Source organism: Cucurbita maxima, unplaced genomic scaffold (assembly GCF_002738345.1).
Source record: "Cucurbita maxima cultivar Rimu unplaced genomic scaffold, Cmax_1.0 Cma_Scf00019, whole genome shotgun sequence".
Taxonomy (NCBI): Eukaryota; Viridiplantae; Streptophyta; class Magnoliopsida; order Cucurbitales; family Cucurbitaceae; genus Cucurbita; species Cucurbita maxima.
Genome location: NW_019272035.1, coordinates 39,901 through 57,737, shown reverse-complemented (window position 1 = coordinate 57,737; position 17,837 = coordinate 39,901). Strand labels below are relative to the sequence as shown.

General features: G+C 35.9%; 3 protein-coding genes across 11 annotated transcripts; 2 read left to right on the top strand and 1 right to left on the bottom strand.

The window, feature by feature from the left end:
- Positions 1-216: 216 nt before the first annotated feature.
- LOC111493665 (PHD finger protein ALFIN-LIKE 4-like) lies at positions 217-3,130 on the top strand. Of its 4 annotated transcripts, none has more exons than XM_023143459.1 (6): positions 217-281; positions 482-599; positions 741-773; positions 1,396-1,624; positions 2,059-2,194; positions 2,607-3,130. In XM_023143459.1, exons 2-6 carry the CDS (start codon positions 503-505, stop codon positions 2,865-2,867), a joined length of 756 nt encoding a protein of 251 aa, XP_022999227.1. In that variant the 5' UTR covers positions 217-281; positions 482-502; the 3' UTR covers positions 2,868-3,130. The 4 variants fall into 4 exon arrangements, with proteins under 4 accessions (XP_022999227.1, XP_022999225.1, XP_022999228.1 ...); XM_023143457.1 differs by having other exon boundaries at positions 238-355; XM_023143458.1 differs by lacking the exon at positions 217-281 and adding an exon at positions 283-374.
- Positions 3,131-6,909: 3,779 nt separating this feature from the next.
- Positions 6,910-10,166, top strand: LOC111493658 (threonine synthase, chloroplastic-like). 3 transcript variants are annotated; one of them, XR_002720042.1, is made up of 2 exons: positions 6,910-8,773; positions 9,814-10,166. XR_002720042.1 is itself a non-coding variant. In XM_023143444.1 (1 exon), exon 1 carries the CDS (start codon positions 7,119-7,121, stop codon positions 8,721-8,723), a length of 1,605 nt encoding a protein of 534 aa, XP_022999212.1. In that variant the 5' UTR covers positions 6,911-7,118; the 3' UTR covers positions 8,724-9,020. The 3 variants fall into 3 exon arrangements, 1 of the variants encoding a protein (XP_022999212.1); XR_002720041.1 differs by having other exon boundaries at positions 9,784-10,166; XM_023143444.1 differs by lacking the exon at positions 9,814-10,166 and having other exon boundaries at positions 6,911-9,020.
- Positions 10,167-10,985: 819 nt separating this feature from the next.
- Positions 10,986-17,655, bottom strand: LOC111493668 (protein ELF4-LIKE 3-like). Of its 4 annotated transcripts, XM_023143465.1 has the most exons (5): positions 17,582-17,655; positions 17,406-17,497; positions 15,555-15,709; positions 12,607-12,740; positions 10,986-11,592 (listed from the first exon to the last, which is right to left on the bottom strand). In XM_023143465.1, the coding sequence occupies exon 5, from the start codon at positions 11,551-11,553 to the stop codon at positions 11,218-11,220; it is 336 nt and encodes a 111-aa protein (XP_022999233.1). In that variant the 5' UTR covers positions 11,554-11,592; positions 12,607-12,740; positions 15,555-15,709; positions 17,406-17,497; positions 17,582-17,655; the 3' UTR covers positions 10,986-11,217. The 4 variants fall into 4 exon arrangements, with proteins under 4 accessions (XP_022999233.1, XP_022999234.1, XP_022999235.1 ...); XM_023143466.1 differs by lacking the exons at positions 17,406-17,497; positions 17,582-17,655 and having other exon boundaries at positions 15,555-15,988; XM_023143467.1 differs by lacking the exons at positions 15,555-15,709; positions 17,406-17,497; positions 17,582-17,655 and adding an exon at positions 12,832-13,010 and having other exon boundaries at positions 10,986-11,595.
- Positions 17,656-17,837: the final 182 nt, after the last annotated feature.

Genomic DNA, 17,837 nt, shown 5'->3' with positions numbered 1-17,837 from the left:
CGTTTTGACTTGGCGGCATTTCTCGCCATAGAACCAAATTTTAAAAATTGATTTATAAATACGCCAGCCAATCAGAACTTGCCACGTCAATGGATTTGAAGAAGCAACAAATCTCAGCTCGCGCTAATGCATGGTGTATCTTTGCCGCCGGTGTTTAGAAAAAGCTAAAATGAAATTATTAATTGTTTATTCGATTTAATTTATTTTAATTTTAATTTTAATTTTTTGTTCCCTCTCCTTTGAGAGAGAGAAAGAGCCGCCCAATCTTCAAAACCGCAACTGTAAGAACTCTCTCCTGCTACTGGATTTTCTTGGGCGTTCGGTTTTGATTTCTTGGCGCCTTTCTTCTCCATTGGTAATCAACCATTGCAGAAGTGCCTTTCTTGTTCTTCTTATGCTTTTCACTCTCCGTTTCTTCTTTCTTCCGTTTTCGATTTCCATAACCATTTCTCGCTGTTTGTTTCTTCTTTTCTGAATTCAGCGGACTTGGATTCCAGAAAACATGGATGGGGGAGTAGCTTACAATCCTCGGACTGTGGAAGAGGTCTTCAGGGACTTTAAGGGCCGTCGTGCTGGAATGATTAGAGCTCTCACCACCGGTCTTGTTCAATCTCACTTTTCCTTCTCCTCCTCATCTATTTCTGTCTTTTTGTTTTTAATTTTTAAGGTTCTTCTACAAGGCTTTCATGGCGCTCTACATTTCTAGCTAATTACTCTTCTCTCTTGCCATCTTTTTGCAGATGTCGTGGAATTTTATCAGCTTTGCGACCCTGGTCTGAGCTCCATTCTTTGTATTCTTTCTATTTTACATAACTTGTGGGTTTTCGTTTACTTGCAATTGCGGTTTGATAGTCAACACTGTACTTTGTGTGTGTTAATTAATATTCTTTTGAGATCTTCTCTGTGGGTTATTCTCTTGATTCGTGAATTTTTGGTAATGAAAAAACACGGTTACTTAATACTACTGATAGTGAGAGCCTCTAATTTGGTGAGATTTCAAAGAGCCACCTACTTCACACACACACACACACACACACATTGTAGCTGGAATCTGTGTTTTACCAGCTTTTTTATTTGTTATTTTCTTGGCAACATATTTAAAGACGTGAAATGTGAATGATACTTTAAATTTTGTTTGTAATCTCCAACTGTAGTTTCGAAGCTGGAATGTAGTAAGTTATTTTTATTGGAACTTCATTAGCTGAAGTTGGTAACATAAATACGTGCTTAGCTATGAATTTTCTTCGTACTTTCTGTTCTTGGCCACTCGAAGAATAAATGCAGTAAACATTGGGGACCCAATTACCTTTTTTAATAGCACTCCATGTAGCTATTTCTGCTTTTACGGACATCAGTGAACTTTTCAACTATTTACACAGCTGTTTCAAATTTCAGAGAAGGAAAACCTCTGCCTATATGGACTCCCTAATGAACAGTGGGAAGTTAATTTGCCTGCGGAAGAAGTACCTCCAGAGGTTCCGGAACCAGCATTGGGCATTAACTTTGCTAGAGATGGGATGCAAAAAAAGGATTGGCTATCCCTTGTTGCCGTTCACAGTGACGCATGGCTTCTTGCTGTGGCTTTCTATTTTGGTTCTAGATTTGGCTGTGATAAATCTGACAGGTACTTTCTGAACTAAATTTCCTGGCTGTCGCTGCCGCTGGGGCACCACAGTTACTTGTTACTACGTGTATGGCTTCGGTTATGAAAATACAAAAGTTGTCGCTGATATTTAAAAGGAAAAGGAAAACAAATTATTAGTTGTGCAGAGCGGTACTCTGACGTCTGGCATATCTCTTTATTAATTATGCATCTACCCGTTCTTTGAAGACTTCACAATATGGAGACTGACTGATGGGTCATTAATCTTTATGTGTATAAGTGTTGCATTTTAACTGATAAATTTGGGTTGAATTGGTAAGATTATGAAGGCTTAAGTAAATCCTGTGTTTCTCTTGCAAAAAGACTCAAATTCATGCATTTTGTTTCTCGAAGTGATCATTTTCTCTTGTTCATATCATTATTTGCTAATTTTGTAGAATTGATTCATGATTCAGGAAACGCCTCTTTACGATGATAAATGATCTGCCCACTATATTTGAGGTTGTGACGGGAAGTGTGAAGAAACAGGGAAAAGACAAGTCATTGGTTTCAAATAACAGCAGCAGCAAATCCAGGACTGGCCCAAAGGGGGTAAAAAGAATTTTCTGTATCTTATTTCATTTTCATTCGTGAACAATAAAATATGTCTCAATTGAGTTGATTGATGAAGAATTTTGGACCTTAGTGCTCGCAATCAGATAGTTTTGTACCCTATGCAATTGTTCTCACTTCAAGAACAGTAAACAGAATATAAGAGAAATTTACAAAGGAAAAAGAAAAGTTGAGAAAATATCTGGACTTGCTTCAATATTAGTTTCAGAAGCAAGGCATTGATGTGCACATTATTTATTTTGAAAACGAAGTCTTTGAATTTCAATGCATTACTCCTGATGGATTTGTCTACAGCTCTATATGTCCAGTCGGTTTTCGTTCTATATATGATCTTTTGACTGTATAGCATTTGTTTAACTAATTTTTTTAACAAAATTAACATTATTAACAGAGAGACTCTGAATCAAGCAAGTTGTCTAATGGGTTGGCAAAAGATGAAGATGAGGGACTGAATGAGGAAGCTGAGGAGGAGCACGGGGAGACCTTATGTGGGGCATGCGGGGAGAATTATGCATCGGACGAGTTTTGGATATGTTGTGACATATGTGAGAAGTGGTTCCATGGCAAGTGTGTGAAGATCACTCCTGCAAGGGCCGAACATATCAAGCAATACAAATGCCCCTCGTGCAGCAATAAGAGGGCACGGCCCTGATAATGATGGGTACCTCGTTAATTTTATTCATGTTGGATTAAGCTAACTTGTAGTCAGTCCAATATTAATCCATGTCCCCCCAGGGTATGTACTAATTGCGTTGGCTGGAATCTTGTTTATTCGGATAACTTACAGGCTATTAAATGTATTCTATGTAATTCCCAACTGAGATACACAGATTGTTCTATATGTGCGGACCTGTCGGCTATGGAATCTGAAACACTATAATTTATCTTATTTAATTGTTTCTGATCTGCTTCTTATCCTGGGATTCAGAACATAAAAGTCGTTCTCACTTCCGAGGTATGTTAACTCTACTCTGGTTTTCTGCTGGTCGCTGCCTGAAAGAAGGTAATTCATTTCCTTCTTCCACCCTTAAACTCTAATGTGCAAATTGTGAAGGTTTGAGTGTGTTTGGACGAGGATTTAAAGATGCTTTCTGGTGATCTGACTATCGTTCAAGGCAATAGCACAGGTGAAAAAGGCACTGTTGTATGCTGTGAATTTTATAACCTTGCCCTGCGCAAAGATGTTTGAGATTCTGGTTTGTTAGTCTTCGGTAATCATATCTGCAGTAGATGGAGCTGGCGTGCTATGCATTCATGGCGGAAGTATGAGAACTGAGAATGGCAAACGCTAATTCCTCGGTGGTTGATGCAACATCACGTGAAACCAGGTCCAGAACAATGCACAACCAAACCCTTGTTTTGGTTATGTAAGTTTACAACTCTCGGAAATGAAGTTTCCTCTAATGCTGAATTCTAGTTAAGGTTGTAAAACACAACAGTTTTTCATCTTTACCGATGATGGGAATGCAATTCAAATCTAAACAAGCCTTTTTATTTATTGTGGTATATACATTTACTTCCTAACCAATCACTCTTACAGAGTTTGCCCTGTTATAGTTTGCCCCGAAGGTAGTAATTCAAGCTACTTGGCATTTGATGGATGGGGGAACTGGTAGCTGAGAAGCACGTTAAATACACCATGTCTGTTGAAAAGGTGTGTTTTTCATTCATATATCACCCTCTCTTTAGCATCTATTGCTTTATTTACTTGGTTTTATCATTCATTTATACTTGATGGTAGTAGAACGCTATCCATTTATTCTATATTCCCATCTCTAAGCCGTTTTTTGTACAACGGAATGATTTCAATCGAGCATCTTAGAACGAATGATGCATACTGAGGTTATTTCCTGGGCCTTGAAATGTTAGCACGATTGAGGTTCTTATCCTTCTTTCGGACATGTTTGAAATGATTTTTTTGGTGATTAAAAAAGTGGGTCAAATTTCGAAAAAGAAATGTTTTTAAGTACTTAAAAAGTCTTCCAAACAAATTCTTATTATCTCAGCTTTCGTGTTTCTTTTGTTTAGGTTGATTCTAATAATCATATGGATAGATTTTAAGCTTTGAGATGGATGATTATTTACTTATTCTTTTGGAATAGATGTACATGCTCAATGTTATGCTATTAATGAACTTTCCAAATAGGCCCTCCTCGCCGTTTCAAGTTTCTGTTTATTTGAGGTAATTTAGAGTGAAGGGACATAAATTTCCTGATCAGCAAAGAACTTATGCCTAATTTTAAAAATGATATGTATGGTTGAAATATGGTTCACGCAATCATAATAAATTTTTTTATTAAAACAAAATTGAGAATTCAATTTCTTAAAACTTAAATATTTAATTAATGATATTTGAGAGACAGCTATAAAATATTTTTTTCATTTCATTTTGATGATGGGTAATACAGTTGTTTAACAATTGTAGGTGTCATTTGCTAACATAAGCATAAAGGTCTCATAAACATTTATTTTTCAAGGTGTAGATTAACAGTTGAACTTTTTTTTTTTTTTCAAAATTTCTTTAAAAAAGTTAAATTTAGATCTAATTCTTTGTCGCTTTATTCTAAAAAAGTGAATTTAAAGGATGATGAGGAATTAAGAATATTTAGAAAAGAAGGGATGTAGAAACATGATAAAAACATATGAATTTTTAAATTGGATGGAGTTGGTATGAGAATCAAGTGGAAAAAATATATACTTAGGTCAAAATAATTAAAAACAAAAAATATTTATTAGGTGGAAAAAAAAAAAAAAAAAAAAATCATCCGCCTTTGCTGCAATTGCATGTAATATGAAGGGTGAAAAGACATTACTTTTTCTATATGTAAATTGTAATGAATAGGGGGTTGATTTTGCATGTGCTTTTTTGGATTTCCTTTCTGAGTTCTCACACACGTGCCTTTTGTTTTTGTTTTTTCTTCTTTTCATTTCCAAGTTCGACTTAGGAATTTTTATTTTGCAGAATGTACTAAATGGATACCGAAAAATGATAGAACTTAGAAATATTTTTAAGTTTGAAAGCCGAATGAAATATTCTTTTTCTTATTGAAGCAATTGATATAGAACATTATGTATTAGGAATCGTTGTCGTCTACGATGGTATAATATTATTTCTGTGAGTATTAGTTTTTATGCTTTTAATTTTTTCAAAATGTTTCGTACTAATAGTTCTGTTCTTCAACTGTGATAGGGGCTGATTGAGATAGTTTGAGCAACTCACGTAATCGTTGATCTCTTACCAATTGATTATGTATAGCTATATTGAGATCAGAAGCGAATTGCGCAAAGGCTTCTAATTCGACAAATTGAGCCAATTCCAATTTTGATTTGTTGGCTATTAATTTGAGCTGCAGATCCTACTATGGAGACGGAAATACTCACATTAATAGCAAGTTTGATTCCAGGATTGAATAGATCTGCAGATAAGAATATTTGTCCATCGATAATGGAAATGCATTACTTATAAATCTATGATCATCTCCTTAATTAGCGAATGTGTGACTTCCTCCCAACAATTTTTAACACTAAGGATATGGAAAGAATGAAGAATGATGACATTGATGTTGATAGAAGAATTGATAAGCAATTGCAACTTTTTGGATCTAAAATTCAGGTACGCTTCTTTCTATATTCAATTGATAGGGTTTAGAGTTCTGTAAGGTCAGTCCATGCAATAGTTTTTCGAGTCCCAACTTTACGAGCCTTGAATCAACTAAGTTGCATAACCCACTAGATATGCACAATTGAAATTTGACGAATAACTGTTTAGAACCTTGGAATGGATACTATTTTTATTGATACAAGATTTTTTTTAGCGGGATTGGAAGAGGCATGGAAGGAAATCTTTCAAGGGCCCAAAGCTTATACCAGCTCTCCTTCTCATCTTCTATCTCCCACCTTGATTCCCTCATGCTTGACCTTCATCTTGTTCATCAGGTCATGGGTATGTAAGCTTTTAGGTAGAATTTGCCGTGCATTATCACTCTTTTGCTCCTTCAAACCTTTCTTCTTCTCGGAGACCATCCACAACATCATTAGAGATACTTGTAATATAAGAGATGTCTGTACGATAAAACAAAGAAATCTCTTCTTGTTCCTCTTAATTGAGCCAGATACCTAAATTTAGTAGAGATATATTTGAATGATATTTCGTGTATATATATAGTAGATATTTGGTAAAGATTTGATAGACATATATTTGTTAGATTATATCTTTGGAAGCAATACTTGTAAATTGAAACCATATATATATCAACCTCTCAAAATATAGTTTTCTTAGTTCTGTGTTCTATCTGGTTGAACAATATTCCTCTTTGAATTTTCTCTCTTCTGTTCTTTATGTTCATTTTGATCGTGAGCGATCCTAACAACTGGTATCAAAGCCAACAAATATATCAATTCTAACACCTTCTCGAAAAGAAAATGATGTTTTTGACCGATTTTGAAAAGAAAACCAGAAATAAGATAGAGATAGAGATTATTGATTATTATTATTATTTTTTTAATGTTTTTGTAGTAAAGGTAGAAAGACAATTTCACCCTTTAAAAGTTCAAATTTTATTTTTGTAACAAAATTTGAGCTATAACGGTAATTTAATTAGTAAGATTGCTTAAATTAAGTGGAATAATTGGTTGAATTAAATGCTCCAGCTACAAATTCCCAACTCCACTGTTGTGTTACAATTAGTATATTTATTTTAGGTTTTAGGTTAACGTTCCCCCAAAAAGGATAAATAATTATTTTAAAATTTGAATATATGCCACCTGTAAATCGTGACACAAATGAAGGTAAGGATGAGTTTGAGGCTTGAGGCGTATAATAAAATGCGCCCTTCCTCTCTTCTTTCGACACCACAATTTTGTATCTCTTCCGGCTGCCGCCGTCTCAACCTCCCCCCTCAAAATGGACTCCTCCCTCTTCTCTTTCAATACCTCTCTCTCTCCCAAACCCTCTTCTCTCTTCCGACGCCCCCTTCGCCGGAATTCTTCCCCCCCTTTCACCATCGCCTGCCCCTCCGCCACCTCCGACTCTACCGCCTCCCCTGTTCTCGACTCTTCCTTGCCGCTCGGAGTTCAGAATCCGCAGTTCGCTTGTGTCGATATCCAAGATGACTCTCATCGCAGTCGTTCCGTTGCTGGCGACGGCGGCCGTAATTTCTCTGCGAAGTATGTGCCGTTTGGTTCTGGCTTTGATTCATCCGAATGGTACTCGCTCGACGAAATCGTTTATCGGAGCCAATCCGGCGGGCTGCTCGACGTTCAGCACAACATGGAAGCGTTGAAGGAGTTCGATGGAGCGTATTGGCGGAATCTGTTCGATTCGCGTGTAGGGAAGACGACCTGGCCGTACGGTTCCGGCGTGTGGAGCAAGAAAGAGTGGGTGCTGCCGGAGATTGACTCCAGCGACATCGTTAGCGCCTTCGAAGGAAATTCGAATCTCTTCTGGGCGGAGCGTTTTGGGAAGGAGTTTCTAGGCATGAACGATCTGTGGGTCAAACATTGCGGGATTAGCCACACCGGCAGTTTTAAAGACCTTGGAATGACTGTTTTGGTCAGCCAAGTCAACCGCCTCCGGAAAATGAATCGCCCGGTCGTCGGTGTCGGCTGCGCCTCCACTGGAGACACCTCCGCCGCTCTCTCTGCTTATTGCGCCGCCGCAGGAATTCCGTCCATTGTCTTCCTCCCGGCCGATAAGATTTCCATGGCACAATTAGTTCAGCCGATTGCAAACGGCGCTTTCGTCTTAAGCATGGACACCGATTTCGACGGATGTATGAAATTAATCAGGGAAATCACGGCGGAGCTTCCGATTTATCTGGCGAATTCGCTCAATAGTTTGAGACTGGAAGGGCAAAAGACGGCGGCCATTGAAATCCTTCAACAGTTCGATTGGGAAGTGCCAGATTGGGTAATCATACCAGGGGGAAACCTAGGGAATATATATGCGTTTTACAAAGGCTTCCAAATGTGCAAAGAATTAGGTCTTGTGGACAAGATTCCACGGCTGGTTTGTGCTCAAGCGGCAAATGCAAATCCGCTTTACTTGTATTACAAATCTGGCTGGAAAGAGTTCTCGCCATTGAAGGCGAGCACCACTTTCGCTTCTGCAATACAGATTGGGGATCCGGTTTCCATTGACAGAGCCGTGTTTGCTTTGAAAAATTCCGGCGGAATCGTGGAAGAAGCGACGGAGGAGGAACTAATGGACGCAACAGCTCAGGCTGATTCGACGGGAATGTTCATTTGCCCTCACACGGGAGTGGCGTTAACGGCTCTGATTAAGCTGAGAAACAGGGGCGTGATCAAAGGCAGTGATCGGACGGTGGTAGTAAGCACTGCTCATGGTCTGAAATTCACTCAATCCAAGATCGATTACCATTCGAGAGCAATCCAGGGCATGGAGTGCCGATTTGCAAACCCGCCGGTGGAAGTGAAGGCGGATTTTGGGGCTGTAATGGATGTTCTTAAGGAGCATCTGTCGAGGAAGAATCCAAAAATGGAGCTATAGGTGAATGTTTCTGCCATTAAACTAATCTGCGGTGGAGCTTCGTGTTCAAGGTATCGAATACTCTGTTTTTTCAGCTTTATAGTTGTTGTTGGATGTTTTATGATGAACATACAGATTAGATTAGCGCTGAATTTGTGCTGTTTCTCCAAAGTTTTGTGAATACTATTTGTTTTGTTTTGTTTTGGTTGATTGTTCATCTCTTTGTTACGCTTTGATCGGAATTGGATTTGACATTTGGATGGCAGTGGCCGTTTCCGATCCAAAAGAATTAAATAGATTAGACTCAATATGCTTGTGCCATTCTTTGACTATGGATAAGTAGGAGCGATTAAAACTTCATAATTTTTAATTTATAATTTTTTATTATTATTTTCAAACGTTTTATTATACTGTATGTAATATATAAAGCAATTGAGTTGACTGGATAAATAAAAAATAAAAATAAAAAGAAAAATCTCTGTCTACTTGTTTCTTTGACCTCTGAGATGTATGTGAATAAACTTATGGTCCACATACATTAGGTGAAAAGTTATATATGGATTGTTACGCAAGTTATCACATAAAATAAAAATAAATTTAAAAGAAAACTTCAAACCCCACCCCAAATTAAAGAAATAGTATTAAATTTTGGTTGGTATGAACCCATTGAAAATTTCTTTCTACATGTTTCAGAGTGTAATAGTCGATATTGTCTTTTTTGGGCCTTGAGTAGGGGAGTAGGGTAGAGTTGTTTATTCCAAGTGCCATCATAGATTGTGAGATCTCATATCGGTTGAAGAGAGGAACGAAACATTCTTGATAAGGGTGTTGAAACCTTCTAGCAGACTCGTTTTAAAACCTTGAGCGAGAGACTGAAAGAGAAAGTCCAAAAAAGACGATATATATTAACAATGGGACTTAGGCTATTACATAGAGATTCTTCAAAAACTAATGTTTTAAATGATTTGATATGTTTTTCTTCATGATTTTAGTCTCATGTTTTGTAGTGAGAATGTTTGTGGGAGTAGATGATAGATTATTTAGTGATTTGTTGTAATAAAAATAAATAAATAAAAAAAAGGTTGATATCATAAGTTTCAAATAACTGCAGCAATTGGATTGGATGGTTCCTTGTAGTCAATAAACAGCCCATTGGATCATGGAAATATATGGAGTAGCGTTAGCTCATACACCCCAACATTATTGCAAAAACAAATTCAAATCTCCATGACTCTTGCAATCAATCAATCAATCAATGTTGTTCTTGTGGGCCTTCATGAATTATGGGTCCACTTTTGATTTGGGATTCCATTCATTTTAATCATATTTAAAACTAGGAACCTAAGAACTTAGAAGAGGAGGGGATAAGTATGGAGAAGCTGAGTGAGAAAAGCTTTGGGTCCCTATGTCATGTTGTTGGGTGTCACTGTTTTACTTGTTTGTCTCTATCTTTACACAAGTATATTTTGGTGTGTGTTGTGGGTGTTTTTTTAACCTATAATATATTTTTTCTAAAAAATGAGCTTATCATGAATTTAATAAATTATTCGATAAGATCATTATAATATAGATTATAAATATGAAAGAAAATCAAAAGTGAGATCCATATAATCTTGACTGAAATCTCAATAACACTTGTTTTGGATTTAAATTATTCCACGACTAAAATCAATGAAGTCCAATAACATTATTCTAAACTAAATAAAATTATAAAGAAACTTAGTTATTGACTAAAAAAAATACAAAGGCTCTTCTTGCTACCTTTCTCAAGTTTACTATACAAATACAAACATAGTATTATATAGAGAAGGTCAAATGTTACAATAATTAGGTGCGAGTAAATATAACTTTAAAAATAAATGAAATATCACACCTCTCGATTATCCACCCAAATTTTATCACCATCCAAAGATAAATTAAGCTTGATTCTCTTACTTAGTTCAGTAGGATTGAAATATCTTTTCCATTTTATGATTAAGATATATTGATTTATATGAATATGAATGTGAGTTAAATGAGGTAGGGTCAAAAAGATGATTATCCCTTATCTGAGATTCTGTTCTTGTGGTGGGTGTGTGGCTGTGAACCAAAAAGACCCTCCAAAGCTGCCATCATTCAACCCATGGCATCTTCACAAAGACCAAGATGAGAAATGTATGCAACTTTAAATTTTTTTTTTTTTTTTTTTTTTTTTTTTAAAAAGGGCTTAATTTAATTCTTCAAAAGAAAAATGAAATCACGGAACAGGTAAGTTCTGAGCAAAAAAGCAGCAACAAAAGGAGGTTTGTGCTGGTGGGAGAACCCCAATGGAGTACCTGCACACTACCTTACTACCTTACTACTTCACAATGTTTCCCCAACAGACAGAGAGAGACTCAAGAAAGGAAAAACCGAAGAGAAGACAAATATATGGTGAATTTTGGTTTAGAATTGGAAACACAGAATCTGGGAAATTATCGCTGTAAGCAAAGAATGAAGAAAAAGGGAGAGGGGAGGGTAGTAATATATAAATGGGCTACGGCGGAGGGCGGTTGCGCTTGTGGCCAGGCTTGGCGGCGGAGTTTCCTTCGGAGGAAGCCTCCATAGATTTGGTGAAGGAAGCGGAGAGATGGGCGTACAAATCAACAACCCTTCTGATGTTGTTGTTAAGCTCGCGAATCAAGCCCACGTTTCTGGCGAGGTTGTCGGGCATTTTGGACTCGTGATTTTGGTTAATTTCATTGATCAGCAATCTGTTTTGATCCAAAATGTTCTGAACTTGAACGAAATTCTTCTGAAATGTCTGAGCCATTTTCCCATCCATCTGCCTTCCATTCCCCATTCCTCCTGATGACAATGTCTCCCCCTCCATTAACCCAACACACCGTTCTTCTCAATATCACTTCCTATCCTGCTTCAGATATCAACTGCAAGCTTTTAGTTTCTTTACCATTTAATTTCATTTAACATATGTTTTTAAAGGACTGAAACATAATCATATCTTCTTATCGGTACACATACAAGCTTTCACTAACAGGCAAAATGAAGAAGAAAAAAAAAGATTTTTTTCATTTTAAAGACGAGGGCTTTTCTGCACATGAGACAAGAACTGTAGCAGAAATCATCACCTCCATCTCCATGGATGATGAGAGGAGAGGACAAACAACAGAAATTATTAATGTAAAAAACTGCTTTTATTATTGTTTGATAATGAGATGTAGATAGAAAAAGCAGATCCCATTCTTCCGATTTCCATATAAAGGAACTCTTTTAATATACTGAGAGCATACCCACGTACAGCTCAGAGCTCCAAGGAAGAATCTCTTCATACACTCAAAAACCAGTCCAATGAAGCACAGACACCATTATTGATCTAATCTAATATTCTATATTTCTAATAAAGATATCTGAAATTTGTGATACATAGACAAACTACTTAAAACAATAAAAGCAGGCAACCCTCCCATTTAAGCAAAATCTGTATAGGTTCAAATTTGGACAAACCAAAAGAAATCTAGGAACAATCTGAAATTCTTTTCAGAAAAGTAAAGGGAGTAAGAGGGGAACAAAATTTAATGACTGCAGCTACCTGGGGACAGCAAAATAAATAAATAAAGAAAATGAAAAACAAAAACACAGAAACTCACAACTTTTCTTTTCTTTTCTTTTCTTTTCTTTTCTTTTCTTTTTAGTTCTGCAAGAAAGAATAAGACCCCAGGAAGCCATCGGCAAAAAGAGAAGCTCCCAGTGGAATTGAAATGAAGGGAAGGCCGCCTGGGGGAAAAGTCGTCTTCTTTTCTCGGATTATTTATGCAATTATTATAAATTTGGAAGTAGGTCTCAAAATAAAATAAAACGAAGTGAAGAAGGAAGGAAGAAATAAAAGAGAGATTAGAAAAATGGGTAAAAATAAAGTTGGAAATACCTTCAAAATCTGAAACATTATATTTTGAGGAAGAGAAAGAGTGAATCTGAATCCCGAGGAGCAGTGGAAAAAGATGGCCGATTGAATCGAATCTCCGGAACAGACAGACACCTCTTCTGTAATTTCTGAGAAATCTAGAGAAAGAGAGAGATGGACAAATAAATAAAAATAAAAGACAGAGAATATATATAGATTTTATTGAAACTTTATAACCAAAAATCCCACCAGTTATTTCGCATTTATTATTTCCATGTCTGCTGCTGCTTCTTGTTCATCAAATTAGGAGGGGATTGCTTCTGTGTTTTTTGTTTTTCTTTTATTCAGATCCAAATCTTGACTTCCCCAAATTCCAACTTCCCACAAAATTTCCTCCAAGGACTTTCACGTCACTCCCCCCTCCCTGATTTAATGCATTTGTTTGTAATATCTTCTTTTGCAAAGGGAAATTTAAAAGTGGTTTGGCTTTCTTTAATTGTCGCATCCAGTGAACAAACGCAGATGGGATACATTTTACCTTTTTCCTACTGTCAAACATTTAATTATTTCTTTCTTTGTTTCATTATTATTAGAATATATTATGAAATGTGTCTCGAAACTCCAATTTTGAGGCCCTTTCTGGGTTCCCATTAGTAATTTCACGGTATTTATTTTGGGCTTTCAACTCGGGAGAGATTTGGCACTATTGGCAGGAGGTGTACACTAATAAAGATCCTCCAAAAGAGGAGTTGGCAAATGACAAGTAATTTTGGTGCTGACCAATTTGTGGAGCCAAGCAACCCAAAGGAATTTCACCATTGAAACGCAATTCAATTCATAAATAGTAAAAACACAATTCTAAGATTCTTAATCACTATGTTAAGATAACAATAAAGGCAAACTTTTTAGTTCAATTTCTAAACAGTTGATTCCTAGTTACGTTTCCCCGGTGTCCATTTAGAATCTAATTCCACAGCTGAAAGTTTAGGTATTCTCTTATTTGTTTCTAAGACTAAAGACAATACTCAACATACCACTCACTACATATCGCTTCCTAGGAAGATTCATACAAAACACCCAACGAAAATCTCTTCAACCCAAATATGTCAACGGTAAAATTTATCAGAAAAAAAATATATTTTTTTGTTAACATGGTTAGTAACTATCAATTCAAATAGTTGACGCCTATGGATAAAAAAAAGATGTTAAACCAGAATACATAAATAAATAAATATATATGGGAGGGACTTGTAATTTGATAATGAATTAGTTGGGACAAGCTAAAGAGAGAATTTTGAGGAAAATAATGACAATTATTCATTTATAAATTAAGCCTTTTTAAGGCTGAAAGTCGACTTCAGTCATATATATATATATATAAATGAAGCCCAACTTGTTAATTTGGGTTTAAGAAAGTTGGGAAGTGAAGGAATTGATAATTATTGGAGAAGAATGAGCAGATTTAGGAAAAAGGGGAAATGGGATTGGAGAGTGGGATTGGGTTGTTTTCAGTGACTTCGGGGATACGATATAAACAAACAGAGGGCTTTTGCTTTCTGTGGGTGTGTTCTTCATTTTTATTTTTGGGATTTTATCATTAGTATGGCCAGTCCTAGTTATTGAAATCTTGGCAATTTTGAATCAATAATGCCGTTTGAGAACCATGCCATTTTCTTTTCTGTTCTATAAAAAAAAAAATCATATAATTCTTAATAATTAGTTTTGGTTTTCAATTCTTTTTAAAAAAACCCCAAAATTTGAAACAATGGATGTATAACCTTTTGCTTGCTTCAACATCTGGTGTACTTACCCCAACACAAAAGGAGAAAGAATCACAAGAGACTAAAGAGGGAGATGTTGAGGATTGTTGGAAGAGGAGTCATGCATCCGCTAATTAAGGGTTAATTATATGTTTATAAGGAATATATCTCCACTGATATGAAACATTTTGAGGAAATCAAAAGCAAAACCATGAGAGCTTATGCTCAAAGTGGACAATATCATACTATTGTGGAGGGTTTGTGATTCCTAACATGGTATAAAGTTATGCCCTTAACTTAGTCATCCTAAAATGTCTAACAAAGAAGCTGTGAGCCTCAAAGGTGTAGTCAAAAGTAACTGAAGTGTGGAACAAAGGGCTCTAAAGGAGTAGAGTCTCGATTAAGGGGAGGCTGTTCGAACGATTCATAGGCCTCAGGGGAGGCTTTATGGTGTACTTTGTTCGAGGAGAGGAGGATTGTTGAGAATTTTTGGGAGAGGAGTCCTACATTGGTTAATTAAGGGGTTTAAATCCTTATTTTCAAAATTCAGGTCGTATTCCATTTGGTCCCAAATTTTGGTTCATTGATAAAAGAAAATTAGTTAAGTTACAGGGAAATAGATCAATTTTAGAGAGAAAATGGTTAAATAAAATATAAATCTAGAGAAAGACAAGTACAGTTGAGAATAGACAATACATTAAAGAAATAAAAATAAATGTGAAAAATAAAGAAAAGTTGTAGTGAAAGTAAATTTAGAGAGAGGAAATTTAAGAAAACTACTTCTCTTGAAACAAAAAAAACTCAAAAAATATTTTTTAAAAGCATAAAACAAAAAAACAGATCTATATACCAAAACACTCTGTTTTTTTTTTATGAACAACAAAAACAGTAAATGGACCTTTAAAATTAAGTCCACTATTTATTACTATTTTGTTTCTTATTTATTTAAACTTATAATAGCCACATCAAAATTAACTTTTAAAAACTAAATGGTAGTTCTCCTTCTTCTTATTTTTTTAATATACATTTTTAAAAATATATCTTCTCTCTCTTTCCGTTCTCTCTCCTCCTCCTCCCCTTCTCCCTCCATCTTTTTTTTTTTTTTTAATCCTCTTCCGATTAAAGAATAAAATCAGGGGTGGAAAATCACATGAAGATAGTATTGCAGGAGATAAAGAAAGAAAGAAAGAAAGAAAGAAAGATGATTCTCACCTTAGGGTATAATGCAGGGGAGAAACTTGAAGTGGCCATCCATCGTCAGAAAGAGCCTGCTTCCACCCAGAATCATAATCAATTAATGAAACCACTCATACTACATTATGCATCAGTTAACCTTGTCATCCGTCACTTGCATCAAAAAACATCACCTTCATGTACAAACAAAGTATTGTCAATATTCAGAATAAATAGAAGTTTTCACACGACTAAACCTAAGAAGTGAAATGGTAACCATTTTCACCGTTAAATATCTTTTAATAGGAGGACTACGTCGTGATTCAAGAAGATTTGAGAGCTAACCATGTCACAAATTTAGTTCATATCAACATAAACAAATAAAACTTGTCGGACCAAGGCCATAAGGAATATGTGGTTCTAATGGATTTTTTTCTTTAAGAAAATTCAGGGTACCAAGATGTACCATGATTCCCTCGTATTAAAAAAAAAAAAAAAAAAAAAAAATGTTTCCTGTCGGAAGCTATCAGAGATAAGCTTGGAGAAAAAGCTCCCTGAATAGAAGCATTTCATATTATAAATTATTTGGAATGATGAACTTTCACAATAGTATATATTGATAAGCTCTCGTGACATTATTTTTTGTTTTCTCAAAAGGTCTCGTACCAATAAAGATGTATTTTTTACTCCTTAATTAGCCGATGTGGTACTCCTCTTCCAACAATCCTCCCCTCGAACAAAGTACACCATAGAGCCTCCCATGAGGCCTATGGAACCCTCGAATAGCCTCCCCTTAATTGAGGTTCGACCCCTTCTCTGGAGCCCTTGAACAAAGTACACCATTTTTTCAACACTTAGAGTCACTTTTGACTACAACTTCTCACAATTTCTTTGTTCGACATTTCAGGATTTTATTGACATGACTAGGTTAAGGGCATGATTATGATTCTGATACCATGTTAGAAATCACGAACCTCCACTATTGTATGATATTGTCCACTTTGAGCATAAGCTCTCGTGGCTTTACCTTTGATTTTTCCAAAAGGTCTCGTACCAATCGAGATATATTCATTACTTATAAACCCATGATTAACTCCTCTTCCAACCATCCTCGACATAAATCCCAAATAAGACCCTTCATCCGTGATTAGTCACTAACAACATTCTACCATTAAACAAGGCCTTTGCCTTTTAACGGTTTACCACAAAGGAGAAAATAGATAGTGTTCTTCAATGAGCAGAGCAGTCATCATGATATCAACATGTCAGAGAGAATTAAGGTCGAATCGCATTAATAGTAACTGAAATATTCCAATTTTGGTAACTGCATTCCATAAGAAAATTATTATTGTTCTAATACGATTGGCCCCAAACAGTTAATGCGTTGGTTAGCTTTCAAAATAATGGGGGATACTTGTAGAAATATCACTTGAATGTACTCATACGACTAAAACTAAAAGTTAAAAACAGTACATCATTCTCAATGTTGAACTATTAAACGAGGAGTTTAATACGATCTAAAATGATTAGAGAGCTAAATGTAAGGAAAATTTGTATTAATTCACTGACATCTTCAATAAACAGGTCAAGCACAAAACAGACTACAGACATAACAAGCAATAAACATCGAGAGATGACGGACCAGTGAGAACAGCAATACAAGAAAAATAAGATCGGCAAGGTAAACCAGTTATAATAATTGGTGGCTGCATCAGGCTATCCTTTTCGTTAATCCAAAGTCGACTATGTAGACTATGTAACAGAGTTGAGAATGCTAAGCTAAACACAACCAAGAAAGAAAAATGCTGGCAAGAAAATCTTGAAGTAATTGATTAACACTGAAAACAAATATTTTATTATATATTTTCTAAGGGAAAAAAAGCTCATCACCGGATTTTCTTTATGGCCAAGATGCGAAGAAAGGAAGGTTTTATGCCTCTATGCAGAAATCCTGTTGAATGCACTTACTCAAGTCTTCTGATCTTCAAGAGAAAAAGGGAAACAATTGAGACAAGAAACAACAAGTCAGCCATGGAAGAGGTCTAAAAACATTTAATATGATATACCACCGTAATTAATGCTTAGACATTGGAACATGATCTGTCCAAATCCTTCAGCCCCCGTCTATGTTAACACCTTGAGAAGAAACAAAGTACAAAAGTTACAAACAAAGTGCGTAACTGGACCAGAAACTTGCCATAGAAGTTTTGGGTTTCCACCACCAGAATGCAGTGCACTGCATCCTAGAGAGACGTATTCAAGATTAGCACGCCAACAAAAATATGGCCAAGCTAAAACTATCTCTACAAGCATCCCACCAAT

Coding starts and splice junctions, on each gene's coding strand:
- LOC111493665 (XM_023143459.1), top strand. CDS start 503: ATGGATGGGGGAGTAGCTTACAATCCTCGGACTGTGGAAGAGGTCTTC. Junction 1,625..2,058: donor GGCTGTGATAAATCTGACAG/GTACTTTCTGAA, acceptor TTCATGATTCAG/GAAACGCCTCTTTACGATGA. Junction 2,195..2,606: donor CCAGGACTGGCCCAAAGGGG/GTAAAAAGAATT, acceptor CATTATTAACAG/AGAGACTCTGAATCAAGCAA.
- LOC111493658 (XM_023143444.1), top strand. CDS start 7,119: ATGGACTCCTCCCTCTTCTCTTTCAATACCTCTCTCTCTCCCAAACCC.
- LOC111493668 (XM_023143465.1), bottom strand. CDS start 11,553: ATGGAGGGGGAGACATTGTCATCAGGAGGAATGGGGAATGGAAGGCAG.